Source organism: Etheostoma spectabile, chromosome 15 (assembly GCF_008692095.1).
Source record: "Etheostoma spectabile isolate EspeVRDwgs_2016 chromosome 15, UIUC_Espe_1.0, whole genome shotgun sequence".
Classification (NCBI taxonomy): Eukaryota; Metazoa; Chordata; class Actinopteri; order Perciformes; family Percidae; genus Etheostoma; species Etheostoma spectabile.
Genome location: NC_045747.1, coordinates 6,941,658 through 6,965,375, shown reverse-complemented (window position 1 = coordinate 6,965,375; position 23,718 = coordinate 6,941,658). Strand labels below are relative to the sequence as shown.

Genomic DNA, 23,718 nt, shown 5'->3' with positions numbered 1-23,718 from the left:
GACTGCAGGGCCAGGTATTGAACCACCAACCCTTCCAATTGGCAGGCAACCCCTCTACCACTGAGCCACAGCCGTCCCTACATGATGATACTGCTTCCCGGCAGTATAGTAATGAGCTCCATCTTTACCTAATGTAACATTAAAGTTATGGACAAATTAATTTTAGCCTATGAGGTAGGCTCCTAAAGGGATGTCTGCCTTGGTAGAAAGTCTATAGTAAACTCAAATCTATTGCCTCACACATTACATAGTGCCCTTACCTTAATGGCATGTTGGAGGTAGAGTTCACCCACTCTAAAGTAAGCACCTGTTAGTTCATTTAATCAGTTTAATTTGGATGCTTTTTTATTATTAATCAGTTACTCCAAACTGAGTCCAAACTGATGAAAATGCAACTCTTTACTGTGTAAATCTGTAAATCAATTGTTTGTAGCTGCGTGAAGCTGACACCCCACCCACGTCAAAAAATTCAGCAAATAGTTTGAATGGTTAGTGCTACGTTTGTGCAGGTTTGTGCCGTTAAAATTTTCGTTTGTGCAGTTTTGGTTTCTGAGATATTAAAAATTATTTTTTAGCTCCATCTAGAGTTCACCATCCCCCCATATCGCTCCAAAACAAACCAAAGTGGGCTAGTTCGTTAGTGCTCCGTTTGTGCAGGTTTGTGCAGTTAAACCTGTCGTTTGTGCAGCTTTTGTTTTCGAGATATTAAAAATTATAATTTTGCCGATGACTCACCATCCCCCCATATCGCTCCACAAACAAAAAGTGGGCTAGTTCGTTAGTGCTCCGTTTGTGCAGGTTTGGGCAGTTACGAACTAGCCCACTTTGGTTTGTTTGGAGCGATATGGGGGAATGGTGACGTCATCGGCCAAAATTATAACTTTTAATATCTCAAGACGAAAGCTGCACAAACGAAAATTTCAACGGCACAAACCTGCACAAACGGAGCACTAACGAACTGCCCACTTTGGTTTGTTTTGGAGCAATATGGGGGGATGGTGAACTCTAGATGGAGCTAAAAAATAATTTTTAATATCTCAGAAACCAAAACTGCACAAACGAAAATTTTAACAGCACAAACCTGCACAAACGGAGCACTAACCATTCAGACTATTTGCTGAATTTTTTGACGTGGGTGGGGTGTCAGCTTCACGCAGCTATTGTTTGTAGTTAATAAAATCTGCATTTTTTTTCTAAATCCAAGCTTGCCTAACTTTTGTTGTTGTCGTTGTTTGTCCGGCTGATTAATTAGCTCTGGTTTCCTTGCATGGCTGTGTTAACTGTTTTTTTTCCTCTCTGACTTCATCCCCCAGGAAGCAGTCAAGACGGAAAGCAATGAACACATAAACCTGAAGGTAGCAGGTCAGGATGGATCTATAGTGCAGTTCAAGATCAAAAGACACACGCCGCTTATCAAACTCATGAAGGCCTACTGCGATAGACAGGTGGGCATGGCACAATATCAGCAAACAGCAGACACAGCTGATTGATTGTGAACATTCAAGATGATGTTATAGGTTTATTTCCTAAACCAATGGTAACAAATAACAATTACTGCATTGCAATTCTCACCACATACTGCCAGTTGACCATCATTTTCTATAATGTGAAGAGGTCAATGAGTGTTTTCCTGTGTATACTGCCACTTGGTAATTTAAGATCAATCTGTAATTAAGTTAATTTACAGGAATGCACTGGACTTTAAATTGATGAGCACAGAAGAAGAAGCAGTCAACAGGTTCCATGTGAAAGCATTTATTCTCTTTTCTCTTCAGAGTAAGATGTAGTTGAGTGGTTTCATGTCTTCATTTTACAAACAAATTAAAGTCTCACATTCTCTTGAATACAGAAATCGACAGTATAAACAACTCTGAATCACATTAGGACATCAATACATTCCTACTTTAATAGATCATAATAGTGTCAGAAATAGAGAGATGCAACTTTACAATTGAATATCAAATAAAATGGAATCAACTACTTAGTCAAGGCACTCAGGGACAAAGGGAACTTCCTTAATCAATGTGTAAATTTAGGACAATCAACATACCTGGGTCAGGTGCACAATTAGTACACCTGTGCCTCCAAATGTGTGTGTGTGTGTGAATGTGTGTGTGCCCCTGTACTCCCCAGACGTAAAAAAGGGCCAAAGTAGGATAGCTTTGATATTCACCCTTACCTGTGTGTACTTTTTAATCAAGCTCTAGCTTTTAATCTTTTTGTTGATGCCTCTGAACACCCACACAGGTGATTTTAGTTATTCGGGCTGATTAGACCTGCTCAGGTTGAAGGTGGGCTGGAGCTTGGATGGGAATTTATTAGGTCATATATTTTCTACAAAAAAGAATCATAAAAAAAAGAATGATAAAGTTGTAATTTGTCCTGCCCTAACACATGCAACAAAGCAGTCCTTGGAAGAGGTCGAATCAACTAGATTAAATCAGAAAACCTCTTTGGGTGTTCAGGGCCTTTCCAAAAAGGTGCAGCAACTTTACTATTACATGTAATACATCTACTCAGTTGGATTTTTTTAAACAATAAGTTGGGCAAATGACACCTACAGTCTCTCTTGTGAATCCCTGACAGAACTCCTGCTGTCTCTTAATTGGCCTTTTTCACTGCATGCAGCGCTCAACATGCTGAAAAGCACAGGTTTAACTAATGACATTAACGAGGGCTGCCTTCCATTCCAGTGTCCCAGGCTACGTTTACACGTTGGCCGGCTATTTTAATAAAGAGACATTTCAACCTCTGTTTTCAAAAATAACATTTTGCACAGCTGTCAGTTTTTTAGAAAAGGGTTGGGTTACACGTACCCGTGTTCATATGCCGTAAATGCCGTCAGGAGCATGTGAAAACCTGTAGGCGGCAGTGTAATGGAGAAGCCCACGTTAGCCAATCAGAATTCCAAAAAACAGAAACAACAGCAACAAATCACTTCCTCTCTCTTCTCTTTGTTTCTCAGTTTGCATGCAAACGTGCAAAAGATTTCCAAAACCTCCACTCTGTCCAGAGTTTTAGAAAGACTAATTTTTAGAGGAGAATTCTCCGTTTGCGTGTAAATGAAGGTACGTGGAGGTCCCCAGTCAGCAATGTCAGTGAGCCAGTGTGCACTGGGGACCTTGGAACTGGCACACCTAAATGTATTCCAGCTATTATTAAAGTTATTAATTACACTTGAGATGCTGTGCATGTCAAAATGTCTGCCTTGTAGTCTCTTTCCAACTGTAGACCGTGTGGAGCAATGCTTAAATATGTTGCTAAGTTATGCGGCATTTACACCATATGGAAATTATTATTGGAAGCATGTGGTTGTTTAAAGTTTGCACATGTTCAATCTTGTTTGAAGACAAAAAAGGCTTTGATAAGAGCCATTCATTTCAGCCTTTCCACACTTATCAGTCATGCTTGTTGTGACTTGTAATTTGTGCTTTGGTTTTACAGCATTCTAAATAGTGCAATGTTAACCCTAAACAAACAAATAGTGATGTCTTGGCAATTTATAATCCAACTTACTTAATGAATTATCTGGTTTTAACTGTTTTTCATTTGACATGAAGACTTTCGTTGACTACAAATATTGATTTAGTATCTAGATTATTTTCTTGGCTTTTAGAATACTGATGTCCATGAAATGCTCTGCTTGCGCTGTATGAAAAAGCAAGTAACTATCAAGTTACTAAAATTACAAATAACTAAATTAGGGTGTTTTTTTCTAATTGATTTTGTGACAATTAAAAATCATACAACTTTTTCTTACAAAATATGACTGTAATTTAATGTTCTGTTATGTCTTTTACACTTGTGTATTTCTGACTGTAAAACACTTTGTAACTTTGCTTTGAAATGTGCTACACAAAAAAATGTTTTTATATATTGTTAGAAGGAAACGTGTAGTGTTTGCTAATGGTAGTGCTAACATGTAACCAATCAATTGTTGAGACCCACTCAGCTAAAAAACTCAGTTTTACGCATTTACCTCATGTAGTCTATCATTGTGAGAGAGTAAACTTGCAGGAGTGCTCAAGTTCATTGAAGACAACATTTAGAGGAAGTTCCTACTAAAATCATTGGAAAATGTTGCATTCATGTATCAAATAGAAGTCACAGCAATTGATACCAAATGAGAATTTTTAATGAAGACTTCCCTTTACGCTGCTGTTCTCTTGAGCATATGATTTCTTTATTGGAACTGTCCTCGTTCCCTCTGTTTGGCTCAAATGTTCAAGGAGTTGGTGAAAGTCAGCTGACTAGCATTGTCTGTTTTCCAATTTATGGAATTGAATGTGGATAATGAGTCTTTGATTTTACATCAAACGTTTTATATTTGTCTTTCCAGGGACTGGCAATGCGGCAAATCAGGTTCAGATTTGATGGACAGCCAATAAATGAGACGGACACACCATCACAGGTAAGTTGGAAACCTTCAGACAGTGAGTTTAGCTACCCAAAACAGACTGAATAGTATGCCTAAAAATACACATTTACGGGGCACCATGTTGCCTGGATTTTATAATAGGCTCAAACATAATTTATGCGTTTCATGTGTCTTTACCTGTGCTAATGGACTTGTGCCATCCTTATCAATTAAGGTATGCATTATCCTTTTTGATACTCTGTCATGGGAAAGCTCCTAATGGACCTCTTGATTTTTGGTGTTCCCTTTTTTCTTTCTACAATGTGAAATACATGATGCAAGCAAAGTAATTACAGTGCACACACAACTAAAAATCTGTCTAGTGTGTGACCAAGTCTTGATACATGTAGGCCTATTGTAGAACATACAGGCACTAAGCGATAAAATAAAAGACATTTCTACCACGTACAGTGAGCAGTGTGTGGTAGGAATGTCTGAAGGCTGAAACCAGACACACACCTGCGTTATCATAAAGACAAGCTAGTCTCGCATTGTCAGACCTTTCTCCACAGCGCTGCGGAGGAGGGTCTGGCTAGTCCACACAGAATTCTGGAATTGGGGAAAAACATGCTCTGGTTATTTGGCATTTCTTTAAACCAATCACAATCGTCTTGAGCCCTAGGCAGAATGATGGTGCTACTGCAAAATAGTAGCCCCAGGAAGGAACTTGTTTTGGTGGAACGTGTACGTTTAAAAGTTGTTTTAGTCGTGCAACAGATAACTCAGATTGGAGCTAGCTGCCTAGAATTACCCTGCAAAGATCTGAGGAGCAGTTAACCATAGTAAACCGGTGTTTGGAATGCCAACTCAAAGAGAGCAGAAGCGGGTGGACATCCAGCTGAAAATGATGGACATTCAGCCGAATTTCCGGCGGCACCTGAACTACACAGGAAGTGGAACGTCGTCGATATAGACTAAGACACACTGACATGGGGAGCGTGGAGATGCCTCAGGCTGTCAGAATACAACAAGCTATGTTTTACGTGCCGTGTTGTGGAACTTGTGCTGAATATGACATGTTAAGCAGATGCCAATACACTTGCTGCAACGAATGGCTGAAGTAGACACAACTTCCATTGTATTGCAATGCTGTGCAAGCCTGACTGAGCTCAATGCAGTCATCAAAGCCAAAAACAAATTCTGTTTTATTTTGGCTGCATAGGTTCTATTTTGCATGCAAACAACACATTTGAATAAAGCATATATTATCAGCCTTGGCACTCACAACATGTAACTGCAACATCTTGACACAAGACTGGCTTTTTCCCGGCTCTTCCCACCTCTCTCTCTTTCTCTCTCTCTCTACACATAATACATCTCTTACTTTATACTTTGCCAATTTGTCATATAAATAAATACACAAAAAATAAATACACAAAATGCAGACCGTTATGAAATCTAGCAAAGAGATTGCACAGAATTTCAGGCTTATCAAAGTTATGTGCCACAAGCTTACACAACGTTTTTCTCTTAACAGTTGGAAATGGAAGATGAAGATACAATTGATGTGTTTCAACAACAGACAGGAGGCCTCATATAATCATAACCAACCATCCGGGCCTGTGATTCACAGCGGCTGCTTCTTTGCAACTTTTCCTATTGTCTCAACACGATTCCATGGAGAAGAGGTTTCTCTGCTTCAAACAACTGCTGTATAGTATTTGAATTACCCTTGTTACTTTTCTGTTTTTGTACATAAACCACACCCAGGTTATGTTTGCTCATGCTGTATTGTGGTAAATGTTAAGGACTTCTTCTGTAAGGTTGCAGACATATAGGATTGTTAATAGAGTAAGAATTAATAAACCTAATTTTACTGGTCAATTGTCGTTGGGCTGGGCTGGTTAGTGTCCAGAAAATCTGTTCTTAAACTGTACTATTTTGGGAATGGCAATCAGTCTACACAGTTTGGGATTAGGGCTTTGGTTTCTGTTACTTTCAGAAGAAATATTTGATTTTATAAATTTTTATATAGTAGTGAATGTATAGAGAAATGTTTGATTAATTGTTTGACTAGGCCATGCTTCACAGTTTAGGAAGCCTGAAGAGATCTCAGTTAAAGTTTTCCAAACTTACATTACGTTTGTCTTGCTTTTTAGTGTGATTGTTTGACTTTTTCTCCCCTCCTCAGAAATACAACCAACTCAAAATACATTTGTAAAACTTTGACAAGACCACAAGTCCAGATAGTAATTTTTGTTGCCTATTTTTTTAAGAATGAAGGTTAGACCATTGGTCTCAAAGTGGGTTTCGTCTCCATGGGTCTGTGAACATGTTTCAGATTAATTCATTTAAATTGTCATGATATAGAAAATTTGTATTCATTTATTTATTTTACAAAATGCTTCATAGTTCAACAAAAAAATTGAATATAATCGTTCATAAATTAGATACTTTATTTATCCTGAAGGAAATGTATTAAAGTATTACATTCTAATCTAACAAATCTATAACTCATAGAATTTGCAATTATGTCTTATACATGGCTACTAAAAAAATTTCTGTGATGATTGTTCACGTAACTAAGTCTATATAGAAGTGTAAAAATAGGCTACGTCAAATTATTTTAAGGTACATAGCCTACATAAGGGGTCCTCATTATATTCTCTATTTTGTAAGGGGTCCTCGGTTAAAAAAGATTAACCTCTGTGTTAGACCCAAGATCTTTACCAGTTGCCGGTCAAAGCTCACCCACGTTTTTGTCTTGACCCTTACATCGCAGTTTAAAACACTTAGCAGATTGTCATCGATGTTTTTTTAGATAGCAGAAAAAAGAACAGGAATGTGGACTACACTGTCAGATCACTGACATGAAGCTGAGACCTGCCACCAACGAGAAGGCGATCGATGAGGTTCTGTCCAATAAGAGATGAGTTCTGTGATGTTCTGTCCAATCAGAGCGGGTCGAACGCTGGTGGGATGGGTCTCGTGGGCTGGCACCGCAGAACCCATGGATCTGGTCTTCGTTATGTTCAGTCAGTGTCGGGTGGAGTCTTCATCCCGTCGGAGCTCTGCGGGGAAGGAGGAGGACTGTTTTTATTAGTTTCTCATTGTGTATTTGTTATCGCCGAGGCTTCGAAATACTCTATTAAAATGACGACGACAACCACCTATAAAGGAATGGAACCTGGTTCTAAAAGCAGTTCCAGGTAAAAAGAGCTAAAATCCTTTCACGGAGGAACAAAAGAAGTGTGATGCGGGCAAGCCTCTCAGCTAGCAAACGCCTCTTTTCTGCTAAAGGCAGCCTGCTACCTAACATTAGCCCGCTGCTGCCTGGCGAGGGATTTTTCTGGATTTAGCTAAACTGTCACATAGTCTTGCTAATTAAGTTAATCTTATTGAGAGACTGATGCACCATTTAGCCTTTAGCTAACGTTAACCCAAGTTAGTTAGTTTCGCCTGTCTTGGCTTTGTAGAATAATTAGCTAGGCATGCGAGTTTGAGAGAAAAGAGACACGAAGGGGTGTTTTCCATTTCCATGTATATTGCGGGGAGAAATGGTCAAAGCTACCTAACGTTAGCCCGTCAGCTTTAACTGGCTAACTGGCTGTGGTCGACTACAAAATAACTTTTTGTTGGCCAAGTCGCAGCTCCTCTCCTGCGGTGACTTCTAAATGTGCTGTTCTTTGGAGTTGCTAGCTAACGACCTTTAGCCTAATCTATTAAGTGTGGATTTTGTAGCAATGTTTCACCAAAGCAAAAAAGCTCGAGTTTTGGAGCGAGAGTCCAGATACGTGGTTGATTGCAGGAAGATTCCTAGACAAGACTTGGGTCTGCATTTGTCATTATCACCGATATGGCTCATTGTTGGTTAGAGCGAATGGAATGGATAATGCTCATAACCCATTTTGTAGTTTTAATAGACATGTCTACGCTGCTGTCTTCGTCTGGCAAACACTATCTGTTAAATCTTTATATTCATGGGAAAACACCTTAGGAGGGCCACTCATCCTCGAAGCACGCAGTCATAGCTTTCCAGTAAGTGAGGCGTCTCGTCTGGGAGCATCCCTGCCCCTTTGCAGTGAGAGCAATGCAGATAAAACTGCCTTTAATTTACGGCTGCCTCAATAATGGGTCATTGTTTAAGGGCATATTTTGGGAAAACTAGTAAGTTACTGCCGGCATTAGCCTTTGCTTAGTGAGCACGTCAAATCTCAGTGAGTCATTAAGCGTTTTGAAGTCTCATGCTGTTTTCGGTTGATGCAGGGGCTTGGGTGGGGGCTTTGCGCTAGCTAAGCCTGTAAATCTTTCCTTGGCTCTTTTGATTTAGCTTCTTAAAGACCTTTTTACGAGCTGCTGGTCATTTCTGATGCTAGCCGACCAAAGGAATCCGTACAGCATCCACTTGAGCAGAATTAGGCTAAAATCTTAGTAGGCCATCAAAAGCCTCCCACCCTGCCTTATCGACCATGCCATCTTTTGCTTTGGAGCTCAGTTATATCTGCCTAGTAGCTCCACCAGCTTGAAGCTGCCCTCCAGCTTCCAAACGTTAATGCCATTTCATTGATATTATTTGCAGTTTCATTCTAGGGTGGGGTCTGCTGCCAGGCAGTTAAAAGCTTTTCCCGCATCCCAATCCGTGTGGAAAGCATGAGCTCATCCTCTGGCAGGGAGGTGAAGTCTGGTTTAGGCATTATTGTCACAGCCAAGTGTGACGATTATTAGTGTGTGTGTGTGTGTGTGTGTATACAGGAATTGATTGAGAAAATTCACGCCAATGCTGTCCACAGCCCAGTGTGTTATTTTCTTGCTTTTATTTGTAGTTTTGCTTTGAGAGCGGGGTTGTTTTTTGGACTCCATCTGCCCGCCTGGCTCTTGGACAGCTGCGCAGTGTGTCAGCTGGTGGCTTCAGGGACTCTTAGGAGTGAAGAGTTTGCTGAAAAAGAGGGAGGGGTCCAGCAGGGGCTCTGCGAACACACCAATTTTTTTTGTCCACCTCAACTGTCCTTCAGCACAGCAAGGAAAACGGGTTACCCTATTCATTATCGTGTTCCTTTTGTTCAGCTTTTGGTTGAAGGAATGTCGGTGGAGAAGGTTCTGGGTGCTTTGTTTACCATGCATTGGCCTGCATGCAGGCACTGTAGAATGCCTGCGTACACACATACAATATACATATTGTTCTAGCACAATCTATAAGGTGACCTATATTAGCTCTGAACATCAGACTTTTCACCTCTATTGTGCAATATTGAACTAATAGGGGCATCAAATTTGTTTTACTCATTTAATAATGAAATAACAATGCTACTAGGAACAGACCCCTACCCCTCGTGTGTCACTGCAAAGGAATCTGTGCTGAGGAGAGGCAGCAGCTAGCAAGCTAACTCTTTGATTATATGTGACTAGAGTCAGCTGCAGGGCAGAGATTGTGACTGTCTGTCTGAAAAGCAGACAGCCGGGGCTTAGAGAGCGGAGACCTTGCTGGTAGCCCGTGTTTTTGTGTGTGTGGTATGTGTATAAAAGAGTTGGGGTGGAGTAGGGAGAAGGCTATACGTAGCTTGAGGCGTCCTCATGTTATATCTGTCTGTTGATTTTTTTATTTTATTTTTTTTGCACAGTGCAGCTGATCAGTACCATGTGACATGAAGGCCCTGCTTTTTAGTGTGGCCTGAAAGTGGTGGATGGGAGTAGGATGTCAATAAAATGACATTATAATCCATCATTGCCTTGTTGCTCCTTAGGGTACTACGACCGCCGGGCGGAACTTCCAGCATCTCCTTTGGCACAGATGACAACTCAACCCCCCGCAAGGACAAGATGGCCTCCAACATCTTTGCAGAACCCGAGGACCCCCATGCTCATCGGAGGAACAATCCACCCAGTAACTCAATCTAACATCACTCTAACCTATCTAAGTTCACTTTCCATGTGGCAATACCAGAGCCAAATTAATGAAAACAGATTTATTTACAAGGTAACATTAGCAGTCGTTTGTGTTATGCACCAGGAAGGGTGTATAAGCACTTATGTATGGGCAAGTTCAATCTTGTAAAAGTAGACAGAACTACTAGAAGCCTTAAGTAAGCAAAACAAACTATGGACTTAATTATTCTAACTTGAGCAAGAAAAAGAAACTAACTGTATTTTTCCATTTAGGTTGTCAGAAAGAACATACCACAAGCGAAAAGCAAAAAAGCCCTGCAGTACTAAGTTAAGGGTAATTTGAAGCTAGGCTTTGTTAGATGGGGATACAGATCAGCCCACAATGGAAAGAAATAGGTCAGTTAAAAATTGGCCAATGGTGAAATGTCTATGCCTTGTATAGACATGAGGGAAGTTTTGTTTTGATTACATGAGGGAAGGCAATTACATGCAGCAGTAGAATATATGAGACCAGTGAAGGACTTAGTTGTCAATGTCACTGCAAATGTACAGCCACATACGCTTGAATTAAAAATGAATGTAGTCTGACATAATTTTGCCTGCCAGTATGTTTTTAAGAATCCAGGTACAATGTTAGCCAAACATAATTCACTCTTTAGTATGCATAATCTTTATTGCTTTATTAAACTAGGGATAGCTAGTTTCTTGGTAAGGTTTAAAGATTTGATGTAGTGCGTAAAGAGGAAGATTCAGTGCAGTAGTCAGCTTGTGCTGTGAAGTTACTCACTAGCAAGGGATCACATGTTTTCACACTGGCCACTTTGTGGGAAACAGTTTACGTTGTGTATCAAATTTTCTGGATGTGTGGGCAATGAAGAATTTACCCTAAAATCATTACTTAAGCCTCTGACCTTTATGGGCAGCAGCTGCTTGCAGTAAAAGTAATTGTTTCACTTGGGTCAAGTTCAGGGGAGCCTTCTCATAGTATTCCTACTTAAACAGATACAACCGGATGAGGATGTTTGTTTCTGCCTGAGCCAGATTTGTTTTTTTTTAACAGGTTTTAAAAGCATTGTGTGATCTGTGTGGCCTGGGTATGACCTCCTAGTATAGATGAACAGATTTGTTTGCTTTGGCTTGGCGTCCTGAGTAGGTCCTTTTTTTAAATATGCCTTTTTAATGCATTTTGCCATTTTATGAAATTGCAGGAAACGGAGGTGGGAAATGCTACAAACTTCCCTCTATTAGAAGTAGAGATGTTGCGTTTAAGTAGTAGGCTTCTTAGACAACTAGGTACTGGCAGCCTCAGACAATGTCAGGAGAATGTCTTGTTTACTCTGCATAATCTGTAGACCTCACTGAACAGTTTTATAGGGTCAATTTTGTTCCATTAAAAGGATTTCCAATGAAAACTGTTCACAGCATCTTCTATGGATTATTCAAAGTGGCTGGGACATTAGTTCTTGAAAGACATGTTTAGTTTTTATATCTTTTAATGTTTAGATCAATGAAATTTCATGAACTTTAATAGTATTGAGGCGATGATAAATCAAGTGTATTCATGGCTACCACTAGGAGTAATTGTTATAGTTGGTTTAGGGGTTTAAAAAAAATCTTCTAATGGGAGTTATGACTGTTGGTAGTGTTAGTTCAACTGTAGGGATGTGGATATTTCTGTTGACACATAAGCATATTCTTACTCAGTCAGAGAGTTTGTCAGGTTGTTTGTCAGGATTTTAGAGTTTTCAGATACCAGAGCTGGTGGTTTGTTCAAGTGCCCTCAGCTTCTGGCCACATAAGGAACACTATAATCAGGGAGGAAGCCAACACTACCAGCAGCAGCAGGATTGCTGTTTCTGCTTTCAAGTTTCTTGACCATTGAGGTCTGTGTTATACATTTGTTTCATGGACTCGGGAGATCTATACAGTTAAGTAGAAGGATATGTGTTGTTGTGGTGATAACTTAATGCATCACTGTCAAGCTAATGCATTTGATTGGCCGACTTCCATTTACTGTTCAGATAATTGATCAGACTCAGAAATATGGAGCCAGTAATGAAGAAGCTCTTCTTGAGGGATCAAGGCTCTCAACAGTGACTAATTCACTTCACTGCATCAACAATGGCTGCTCCTCCTCTCCTTCAGCCGGCGTTGTTCCTCTCATGACAAAGACCCAGTCTGTCCTCTCCCTGGCCCTCTGGACTAGAGCTGGGCTATTGCCTTATGTGGCTTTAGTTCCCCACAGTGGGCCAAACACTGGGTTTTAATGCTCTTTCTGATAACGGGGAATAGAGGCGCTACAGGGTTATGCGAGTTTTGGCATTCATGTTGTCTGCCTGGAAATGTTCCATTGCGTTTCTGTATCTGGCGCAAGCGGCTTTAGTGGTGTTTCCTGTTGGTTCTCAGTGATTCTGTCTCATGTTATTTCAGTCAAATTCACCCATAAAGTTGATGTTTTGTCAAATCTGAGAAGATGAATCTTTTGATGAGCATGGTTGCCTCATGGGCTTTATGGCTAAATGGATTAGTGTCCATATGGTATGACTCTGCTGCTTTTAACCCTGAGTCATGTTTTGTCTTTTGTGTTTACTGTCTAGCTCCAATAGAGTGTATGAGAGATCTGAATCAATGGTCTAAGGATAAATGGTTTTATATGCTTTACATATATTGTAAAGCCCCTTGAGGCAAATTTGTGATATTTGGCTATGCAAATAAAATAACAAACAAATACACTGCACAATCCTTAATAAGTTTGTTGCTCTATCCGTCTGTCTCTTACCCTCCCAGCTGGGGCAGCCGCAGGAACCATCTGTGGGGAGCCCTCAGCTCCACTTAGACGATGCCAGCAGCCTCTTCTCTTTCCCAAGAACCCTGAACCGGAACTGACCACTATCCACAACTCGGGGGCAGCCTTGGTCTGGAACCAGAGACGAGAGGTACTTGACAGGACGCTGTGTCTAAAACAGAGCCCCAGTCTAGTTTGGGGCCAAAAAGCACAGTCATAGATTAAGTATAGTGCTAAACAGTTGAATGGAACATTCATCGGGGGGGGGATGACTTAATCCGTCTATTTGAAACTGACCCAGGATGTTGTTTGAGAGATATTCTCCACTGACATTTGTAATGCCTGTGGAGGTTTAATTTTTTTTATTCTGGGAATGTGTCTGTAGAAATTGTTATAATTTATTTATATAACTGTGGTATAAATAAACCAACTTACTGTTACAAGATACAATGGGTAAAAAAGAACAACCTGGCTTACCTATAAGACCTATAACATCTCAAGGGTCAGGATCAGCAGAAGCTTCTGTTTGAACAATATCCTTCTGCATGGTGTTCTGAAAGAATTATTCTTCTGTACATGTTTTTCTCTTCTGGCTAAATAACATTTTATCCTACGCCGAGGTCACAAGTAATATGATTCAGATATAGAAGCCTTTTTTTCTATGTTTCAGTGAGGGTATCTGATATCCTTGTCTTATGTTTTGATTGTAGGTTGTGAATGGCCAAGAACCAGCAAATGATGGTAAGTATCCTGAATTCTTGAGCTGTTTATAAAAAGGCTTTTAAGTGTCTGTCACGCTCACTATGTCTAAACAGCAGTGCCTGACTTGGATTACTCAGTGAATAGTTCCATGGTACACTATAACAGATCAGGTAATTCCACTTTCACTGACTCTAAATATCGTGCGCTGCTGGCATACCGTGACTTTAGGATACAGTACAGTCTCCCTTTCTAAGTCAACACCACACAATGTCTTTGATGCTGTTTTCCCCTGTCATGATGGCGTGATGGTCTGTAGTCAAGCAGCTGTTCTTTGATAGCAGGCTTCACTTAGTATGAAAAGCTTTTTTATTAACCTCCAGGTGCATGTTTGTAAGAGAGGGGCTGGCTCCTCAGATAATGGAGGGTTAGAACGCACATCTAGACGAGCATTTAAAAATCAAAGCTCACTTATATGCCATCCTGTTAAATGGGATTGGAATGTGTGTGCACTTTGAAGCATGTTTGTGTAATGTGTATTAACGTTTGAATGAAACATATTGAGGACTTCAGTTTATTAACTGAGTAGCTTATCTATTTCTTCACATTCTTGTGTTCTTTAAAGCATGTGGTAACACTTAACTTGAAGTTTTCTACAGAAGAGTGACATGACACTGTCATGAACACATGGCAATGTCATGTCACTGTTATGTAGAAAACCTCAAGTAAAGTGTAACCAAACAAGCATATCTTGCAGAGAAAAAAGGCAGCCACGAGTGCGAAGAAAATTGTACCAAAGGAATGCCATAAAAAATAATAATAAAGAGATTTATATAAAGAATAAATAAATGTGGAAATAAAAGGACAAATGACTAAATATTAAAGAATAATTCTAAGCATTTGTATTTCTATTTACATTTAAATGTTAAGTTGTTATTTATATATATAGATATATATATATCTATATATATATCTATATCTATATATATATATATATATCTATCTCAACTATTTTTTTTCTGTATATTTTTGTATACAGCTCATATTTGGGGTAGAATGCATCAATCTGCGCCTAACAGGTGGAAAAGCTTACGTAAATCTGGCCCAAAGAGTTTAAAATATGTGAGCTTCTGGCACTAGTTTTGGAATACTATAATTAATGCATCCCCGCCACTCAATCTAATATCAAGCCGAGAATATGTGAATGTCCGTTTGGCCTAAAAGATTTTAAAATCAAAATCAATCAAAATCCCTTATTTGTAACATTTAAGTCAAAAGTCCCCTTGAATTTGTACATTGTACAGTAATTTAGGCACTAATTGACTACAAGCATTGGGCTGCTTCAGCACTGTAATTTTATTACAGAACTGGCTTGTCTCACTTAACTCTTGCAGTTACTACATATTAAGTCAAAATTTAGTTTTACATTTGTACAAACATAAAAATTGCAGTTTTCTTTGCAGTGTATAATTTCAGCAAAAGAAAGAAACTAAAAACATCTTGGTAGCAGTAGCTACTTCTAAATTACATATTTTAAATGGGAAATGATTGTATTGCTTTTAGGGTCGTTATTAACAAATTGTAGATGTTAAGCTGAAAAAACTGAAAAAGTCTGTTTGTTGATACTGTTTTCCGTTCATGTTCCATGTAGTTTTTCCAAAATGCAGTGTGCTGTTTTAAAGGTCTTATCTGGTCCATGTCGAAGTTTTTAAAGTTAAGACATAATCAGTTTAAAAAAACATAAAATGAAGCCATTACATTCTGCCCATCTTTTCCACAGTTAACCAATTTACCCTGAACACCCTAAGCCAACCTCGGCTTTTCTTTAATTGATGCTTTCTGCCTTTTGTAGGGCAGTATTGTTGAGAATAAGTTATGCCATCTACTATAATTAGCGTCCAGAGTCTGTTTTACCAGATAAACATGGTGTTTTACTGTGGAATTTTCAACGTTTTTGTTAGCTGGACTTATTCACATATTCAGAAGCAGTCTGTGATGGCATTCATTAAATACCGGCCACTGTTGCATGCTTTGGATTAATGTGTTGTCTTTTTGTTGCCTCTGTAGAGTGTCCTAACAATGTGGAGGTGGAGCAAGAGGAGCCAGAGCAGCACAAGGAGACGACAGAGCCCGCTGCCCCGTCGGGAGGAGCCAACGCTGCCGCCGGCAGCCGGAGAAACCCACCTGGCGGCAAGTCCAGCCTCATCCTGGGTTGAAACCACCTGCTGTTGTTTTTCATTCGAACGCTTATTTTTTTTTATTTTTTAAAGATAAATACCCCCACCGCTCTCCTCCTCCTCCTCAACTTGTCACCTTCTTCACATGCACTCACGCCGTCACGTCCGTGGACCCCGGTGTCCTCTCCCTCCACCCTCAAACCTTTTGTTTTGATCCTTTTTTCTATTAAAAGAAGAAAACTGTTGACAAAGGCACTTTATGTATCTCTCTCCCCCTCTTCCATTTCAGGCCATCCTGTAGTGCATCGCGCCTGCTGGAAAAGGCATGACGTTTAGCTTGTCCTTCATTCTTCCCTGTTGTAAATGGAAAAGGAAAAAAGATTTGATGCGTGGATTTCTAAATACAATAAAGATTGATATGAATTTGCTGTGGCTGACTTTTTTTTTTTTTTTTTTTTTTTTTTTTTTATGTAGCGAAAAAACCATAGCATCAAAAGTTTTTGGTTTTGCTAAACTGAATTTTTCTGAGTAGAACGGACGTACATAAATGAATGTAGATAAGTATAAAAACTATAGATATAAAACTAACTGTGCATAAATGTCTTAACACATGGAGCCGAATGTTATTTATGTCCAGTGAGGTGGAGCCTGAAGACTGCTGCCGTTGAGAGCAGAGACTGGAAATCTGCCCAGCCAAAGTAATCACGAAAGCGGCCTACAGTTCTGCTAAAAGAGAAACTGCCTTTTTATGACATCATGCACTGGATATTTGGCTCTCTTAACAGTGTTTCTGATTTAAGATGGGCATTGCGTTTAGTTGAGAATCTTGGGATGTTTAAAACAAACTTCTGATTCAAAAGATGACGTGAATCATGCAAGATGTAATGTTACTCATGAAAAATAACCGTAATAGCCCGCCTCAAAGATGTCTTTATATGGAAATGCTTGTCTGAGCACATTGGCCTTCTTGATCATCATTAGGAAAATGGAATATAGTACACCAATCATTCTTTACCGTCACCTGTTGGACTTTTTTTCTTTGACAATTCCAATATAAACGCCTTTCATATTCTCACATATTTATAGATCATAGTTATCTAAATATTAAATGCTAATTTGAGAATCTTGAGTTACACCTTGAACTTCAAATGGTGATGAATCATGACAATAGTCATAAATACTGTAGAAAATGGTTGGTTTTCTACAACTATTTTTTGGGGGTTTTCCGCCGCCTTTTGGTAGGACAGCTTGGGGAGAAAAGGGGAAGACATGCAGGAAATCGTCCCAGTTCGGACTCAAACCCTGGACCGCTGCGTCGAGGCATAAACCTCCATGTACACGTGCACCTGCTCTACCCACTGAGCCAATTTAGCCACAGGCTTTCTGCAACTTTTTGAGGGGAATAAGCTAACTAACCAAATGTGTTTTAGAACTTTCTATCAAATTATAATTTTTTTATTCAGCACTTGTTCTTCTGCCCTTATTGTGAAATACAAAAGGCACGCTTGAGAAACAGTGACCTGTACGTGGTGCAATCCATGCAAAGAACTCAACTATCAGAGCCAGAGAGAGCAATGCCCCTATATAATTAGCACGGCTAAGAGCATGGGTATAGTTGCCATATTGAATGCGTGGCAGATGTGAGAGAGTAGCGCTTATTTAGATGTTCAAGTTATTAGATAAATGGATTCCCAAATAAACTCCAAAAAGTAACGATTCATCATTAGACCTCAGTTCAGTCCTTAAATTAGTAAAACTGTATTCAACCAAGATAAATCTGAAGATGTAAAGATGAACCTGCCATATCCCAAAAGGGTCTCACAGTAAAAAAAATATCCCCTCTGATTATTCATGACTCTATTATACAGTCATTTTGTTTTTACGCTGTGACTTTGGTTTGAACGTCTGTGTGTGGTTGACTCTTTATAAGCCTCTTACTGCGAAGGATCTTTCAGCAGCGATAACCCTCTTTGGAACAGGGAATGATAGAAATTAGCTATTTTACAGGCCGTGCTGACCCTCAGAATCCAAGTATTTTATTGCTCACCGTGGGCTTTACCAAAACTAATTTTGAAAATAAATACAACTTGAGCTCCTTCAGAGCCAAACCCTGTGGCACAGCAGTGTGTTTAAGCCCTCATCTGCCTTGAAAGGCATGCAGAGGTTACTTAAGATCAGGAAAAGAACTTCCTGCCCTGGAGAAACACCAGGATGTTGGAGGGCACTCAATGAAGGCTTGTTTTTAGTATATGCCGTACCCAAAGGGAAGGTCAGGTGCCTTTTATTATACCTTTAGACCCAATTTATGCAGTCAGTCAGTTAGAATGGATCTCTGCTGCTTTAATCAATCAATTTCTAATATACATGCAAAGACAAGAAATGAGGGAATAGTTATACCCAGCGTTCATTTTGAGTTCAACATGTTTGGTGTATAATTGCATTTTGTTGTCTGTAGAACCAAATGCACTCTGCAAACACTGCAGTTTTCTCTGTTGCCCTGGTCAACAGTTAATCAGTAAAACCACATAAGAAACAGAAACCCCCCCTTGATCATCCTTTTTTCCAGAGAGACAGGAGATTACCATTTTCCTCCCCCACGGCCATATGGCAAGTTTTTTTTACTTATGTCTGTGATGAATGAGTAAGCACTATTGCTCATTTGCAACTTCAATGTATTGACAGGGCCATTAAACCATGTGCACTCCAGATGAGGCCATGTGTGTTCCCAGGAGATCTCAGAAGAGGAAAAGGATACGAGAGCGTGGAAACATATTGAGGAAACGAGGTGAGTCATCTCTGAGGGACATGGCAAGCAATCAGGCAATCAATACTCCCATTCAGTCCTACTGCACTGACTCAGCGACTAAGCAGGAGGAGAAAGGAGAATTGTAGGAGGAAATAACCCATTTATATGTCGCTCAGTATCCTAACACCAGAGAACAGCATTACGTCTCTCCTAAAATTATAAATCTGCAACCCAAATAATTATCTTGTTACATTAAGAAACAAAAGAAAGAAATTAAAGAACTGATCTTCCTGTTCCATTACTGTTCTGTCTGCTCTGTGGTCACGGACAGAGCCTGCTGATTATCTTGCGGTCTCAAAAATAAAAAGCTTCCCACCCACCAGAAGCCCTAAACAGGAAGCACTGGTTAGCAAATGGACAAGGCTGTTTCCGTAGCAACAAAGGGAGCCTAAAAGACCTTGTTGCAGTGTCTGCTCTGGCTCACATTGTACCTCCCTAACCGGATGAGACTGGAGGAGGGGGTTGATGGAGTGAAGAGCAGTGGGATGGACAGGGACCGTTTTTAATCTGTCCCACAGGGAGGTAGAGAGAGCACGGGGGTGGGTGTCGTTTTTGAGTTTATCTCCAAAGACAGTGAAAGCCTTTATTGATGGGATTGATGTTGAGTTTACAATTCTCTGAGGACAGTGACAACTCAATGCAGTTTGTTGAGGTCATTTCAGCTCCAGCTTTAATGGTCGTCATCTTGTAGAACTGTAAAAACTTGTGAGCAATCAGTACATGACTGACAGTGTTCCTTAATGTACAGTGGGGTATTCTTTTGGTAAGATGCTGTATTTATTTTGGTTTTTGTCACTTCATACTGTACATGATTAATTGAGAGATGGACTGATCATAAGCCTGACTGAATTTCAGAGTCACAGTTACACTGAATGCCACACTTTGCCTCATTTGTTCTCATGAGACTCTGTAAGACATACTTTAATTCCCCCTATTTAGCGTATCAATGTAATTTTAAGTTTTTCAGACTGTAATGTAGTTTTAAGCAGGATATAAGGAATTGTTATCACAACTGTGTTTTACTTTATTGTCATTCATTATTGTTGTTTACACAGCAGCCTATTGGTGACTACATATGTTAATAATGACTACATTGTAGTGTGTTAATCCATTTATAAAATGTATATATAGTGCTCATACATGCTAAATGTGTGGGTTAAAGTAAAGAGTTACCCAACTATCCTGTAGCCTATACAACCAGCTGTTTTAGGCAAAGAACTTAAAATTTATCTGAGTGGTTTACACTCAGACGTGTCTGTTCTGGTGCCACTAGAGTGCAGTGCAAACACAATCAAACAGACGCCTCCCACTCTCTGCTGACACTAAACTTTTGACATACTTTTGGTGAAGAACATGCATTGACACCCTATCACTGTAGTCCAAGCTCTACTACACATATCAACCAGTGCTGATATATTTCCTTTCTGTCTGATGTGTTAGAGAGGTCTAATGAACAACAGTCTAGTGTTTAACTTCACTTTCAGCATCATTAGTACAAGCATTTTTGGGGGAAATTGCAACAGAAAGTTTGACATAATGTATGTTTATTACTTACAAAAGTTTCCTCTATAAGATATAAGATTTAAAAGTCCTAAAAAAAATCCAAGTAGTGGAAAGTATTGAAAAATACTGATATCCGTGATGCCAATTTCCCATAGCAGCCCATGTTAAGTGGAGACACTAAAGGTGAATATTTTAACCAACAGATATTACCATGAAACTTGATTACTAAGACAAAATCAGTAAGAATATAATCCTTTTTTTGTATTACAAGTTATCTTAACTATTATGTTTAATTATGCAAATGAGGCATTGTCTAATTAAATATGTGCTAACACAAATAATGGTGTTTTAGTATTGTTTAACATGGGCCCTATTCTCCCATGAATTGGTGTCTTTAGGTGACTAATATGAACCAAAATCTTGAAAACCTTTTGAAACCTATTGAAATCTTTTGAAATCTGTGGTCCAGTATTGAGTGAGAATGCTGCAACCAGCAGCCACAGTGCTGTAAAATGCACAACGTCAGTTTGTGTCAACTAAAAGTGTTGTTTTTGCCACTAACAAGTTCAGATTGGATGAGTTCAGGTTGAAGTGTCTGATAACATTATGGAAAGGATCTCTACAGAGATAGACATTTTCGTTAAAGAGTAACGTTCTTTTTGTTTAACACGAAAATTCACCATCACCAAACCCACCCAGCAATGGGAAATTGGCATCATGATATCAGTACTTTTCAATACTTTCCAGCAGTAGGAGTTCTTAGGACTTTTTTATATGTTAAGAGGAGACTTTTATGAGACTAGATGAGTTGAAACAGTTTTTGTTGCCATTTGTGTAGCATCATGTTGCATAATGTAACTTGGCACGTGACTTTCAATTGTTGTTTCAGCTTGACTGTTGGTCAAGACTCCTGAAGTGAAAGCAAAAAAACAATTCTAAAACACTTCCTGTTGAGGATTTATATTTGATGTGAAACTTATCTTACAATCACTGTCAGCATGTCTGCTTTCTGGTTAAAGCTGACAACCGTCCTTTGTCTCTCCTGTGCAGCCCGGAGTGGCCCAGGTAAGACGGCTCACATGTGATGAGATCCTGTCTACTGAGCTGGTAAAGTGGCATTAGTTTAGTGTATCTTCAATGTTCTCTGTATGGGATTTGTTCAGAATATACTGTGATTTGTAACAAAATACTTTAGGGGCTTATATTTGTGTATTTGAAATACTTGAAATACATTATTTAATATGTCATTTTTTTCTCAAATGAGACACATTCAAACAGTAAGCCTATCGTAGTCTTTTGGCTAAAACAACTGTTTCATTTGTGTTTCCTGGGACTGCATGTTAGGGTACATTAGGATACATTTTGAGGTTGTTGTTGGTATTGTACTGCTGTGAGGGTACTGTTTTGTGTTTTTACACTCATTCAATTGGTTGCTTGTAAAGTTGGAGATCTAAGAAAATTTCTTTCTCCACTGCACTTATATTTATCGCTCATGAAAAAAAAATTGCTTCATGCCCAGTCTTATTGTCATCTGGAAGAACTGAGGCAGTACCCTGGCCTACTGGTTCAGTTCCATCAGTTGCATTTGAATTGGCTGCCCACCCAGCATGCACCCCTAAATTAGTCGCCTCCCACCTCCAACAGTTCCTGATGGGCCACTTTAAATCTATAATGTAGGAAATTAGCAAACTCATCTTTTCAATGTAGGTCGGACCAACATTAATGATACCAAATGCCCAAAATGTGATAATATCAGTTTTCATAGAATGAATTTTTGTATTTTCAAATTACAATAAGCTTGCATTTAATTAAAAACAGCATTTTATGTTTTATTTTGATGCATTTGATGAGCAAGTATTTTTAATTTTGGAAGTATTTGTGCCAAAACATTTTCCAGTTATGTTTATCAACATACAGACAGTCTGTCTAAAGATTTTAATTTCTCTGAGGGCCAGCTTAAGTAAAAGTTCTTCTCTTTACAGCACCAGATCTTATTTAATTGGTTTCAAGAAGGCAGTTTGTTCTTCCTCTGCTCACACTGCAGTTGCACTAAGTCCATGGTGGCTTCCTAAAACGTGTTGTTTTCACACATTTCAAAGTTATTCAGTTTACTGTCATAGAGGAGTGAAGAATCTGGAAAATGTTCACATAGAAGAAGCTGCAAAAATGATCCAAAACAATTAATCAATTATTAAAATATATTTTATATATATTTAATAGTTGACAACTGCCATGATTGGTTCATCTTTGTAGCTCCATTTTAGAGAAGCGGTAAAACAGTCTAACACACAAGTGGTGCAGTCTCAGACGGAGTTGTTGTTCAAGAACATTGTTCTACATTACATTGCAATGTATCTCAAACTGTATGTCGGATCACGCTTAGTCATCTTCTCGCCCACATCAAATGCTCGATGTAGGTCACATGGTCTGGTGTGGGTGAAAACACATACACATTTCCTACTGAAGAGTTCAGAATTCAAGTGCACCTTTGTGCGACAGTCACTCTCAGCATGTCTGCTGTCTGGTTAAAGCTCCTAACTCTCCTTACCATCCTCTCCTGCCCAGCCCTGAGTGGCCCAGGTAAGACTGGTCACGCTTATAACGGCTAAGAATGAAATAAATGTATTTGGTAGTAATTATTGTAAATGTGATTCATAAAGCTCAATCAAATGTAAAGTGAGATCAAACAAAACAACCCATTTTTTGTCTTTCTCTATGCAGTGAACAGTGAAGTGGTATGGAAAGATTCTGGGGAAGCAGTCACTATCCAATGCAGATGTTCCAAACCAGACCAAGAGTTCCTGACTCTGACAAAGGGGCTCAGTGAGGAGTATCATGTTTTGTACAGAGACGGCAAATCAGAAAAAAACACCATTCAAGAAGAATTCAAAGGCAGACTTCAGTTAAATAGAGGATTCCCCAATGTGGATATTTTCATCAAAAACTTGACCTCGAATGACACAGGACCGTACTGGTGCGAGTACAAGAAGTTTGACCAGGCGTCCAGTAAAATCTTGAAAATGAAAGGCACAGGGTCTATTCTCCTGGTGGTGACGGATAGGCCTCAGCAGTGTATGTATACTCACAAAACAAAAACACATAACAGCAACAGTAACACGTAACAGAACGCTTAGGATGTAACTAACCAACGCATTAACTGACCAATTGTATTCAGTCCAGGGATTTCCCATACTACCATAAAGTATCTGATACATACTAAACTTACTTTGATTTATCTACTAGAAATTGTATAAATTCTTTATTTGCTTGATTGTTTTTGATTCCAATGCCATGCTTATTTTCACTGTAATAAAACAAACAAAAAAAAACAAAAGAAAACCTAAACCCACTTTCCAGTCATTACAGATTCAGCATGTGACCCATTAGAAAACAATCTGGTCCTGGTGTTTGTTGTGATCTGTGCTGCAATGCTGCTTGGCATCATCATGTGCTTCTTCATACGGATCATCATCCTTAAGGTACCCATGTGTTTTAGTCTGTGTGTGTG

The 23,718-nt window shown here is 39.2% G+C and overlaps 3 protein-coding genes across 5 annotated transcripts in view; all 3 read left to right on the top strand.

Moving 5' to 3' along the window:
* Window positions 1-6,246, top strand: part of LOC116703631 (small ubiquitin-related modifier 2) — a 7,239-nt gene extending 993 nt beyond the window's left edge. The window contains exons 2-4 of the mRNA XM_032538489.1: window positions 1,314-1,445; window positions 4,340-4,411; window positions 5,895-6,246. Of these exons, the coding sequence (XP_032394380.1) occupies window positions 1,314-1,445; window positions 4,340-4,411; window positions 5,895-5,957 (267 nt within the window). The 3' untranslated portion in view covers window positions 5,958-6,246. The remainder of the gene's footprint in view (window positions 1-1,313; window positions 1,446-4,339; window positions 4,412-5,894) is intronic.
* Window positions 6,247-7,298: 1,052 nt separating this feature from the next.
* On the top strand, window positions 7,299-16,324 carry LOC116703620 (jupiter microtubule associated homolog 1). The gene is made up of 5 exons (XM_032538462.1): window positions 7,299-7,566; window positions 10,099-10,238; window positions 13,028-13,176; window positions 13,736-13,766; window positions 15,792-16,324. Exons 1-5 carry the CDS (start codon window positions 7,337-7,339, stop codon window positions 15,938-15,940), a joined length of 699 nt encoding a protein of 232 aa, XP_032394353.1. The 5' UTR covers window positions 7,299-7,336; the 3' UTR covers window positions 15,941-16,324.
* A 4,785-nt stretch (window positions 16,325-21,109) lies between these two features.
* The window catches only part of LOC116703626 (uncharacterized), a 3,847-nt gene continuing 1,238 nt past the window's right edge, over window positions 21,110-23,718 (top strand). Inside the window, exons 1-4 of one of the 3 annotated variants that reach the window (XM_032538472.1) lie at window positions 21,113-21,275; window positions 22,628-22,790; window positions 22,932-23,282; window positions 23,568-23,689. In XM_032538472.1, the coding sequence (XP_032394363.1) occupies window positions 22,721-22,790; window positions 22,932-23,282; window positions 23,568-23,689 (543 nt within the window). In that variant the 5' untranslated portion in view covers window positions 21,113-21,275; window positions 22,628-22,720. Of the gene's footprint in view, window positions 21,276-22,627; window positions 22,791-22,931; window positions 23,283-23,567; window positions 23,690-23,718 lie in introns of all 3 variants that reach the window. The other 2 variants (XM_032538474.1, XM_032538473.1) reach the window with 2 other exon arrangements.

Excerpts from the sequence above, each read along its gene's own strand:
- LOC116703620 (XM_032538462.1), top strand. The coding sequence starts at position 7,337 with ATGGGTCTCGTGGGCTGGCACCGCAGAACCCATGGATCTGGTCTTCGT. Across the intron at positions 10,239-13,027 it reads TCGGAGGAACAATCCACCCA|CTGGGGCAGCCGCAGGAACC; the intron begins GTAACTCAATCT and ends TTACCCTCCCAG. Across the intron at positions 13,177-13,735 it reads TCTGGAACCAGAGACGAGAG|GTTGTGAATGGCCAAGAACC; the intron begins GTACTTGACAGG and ends TTTTGATTGTAG.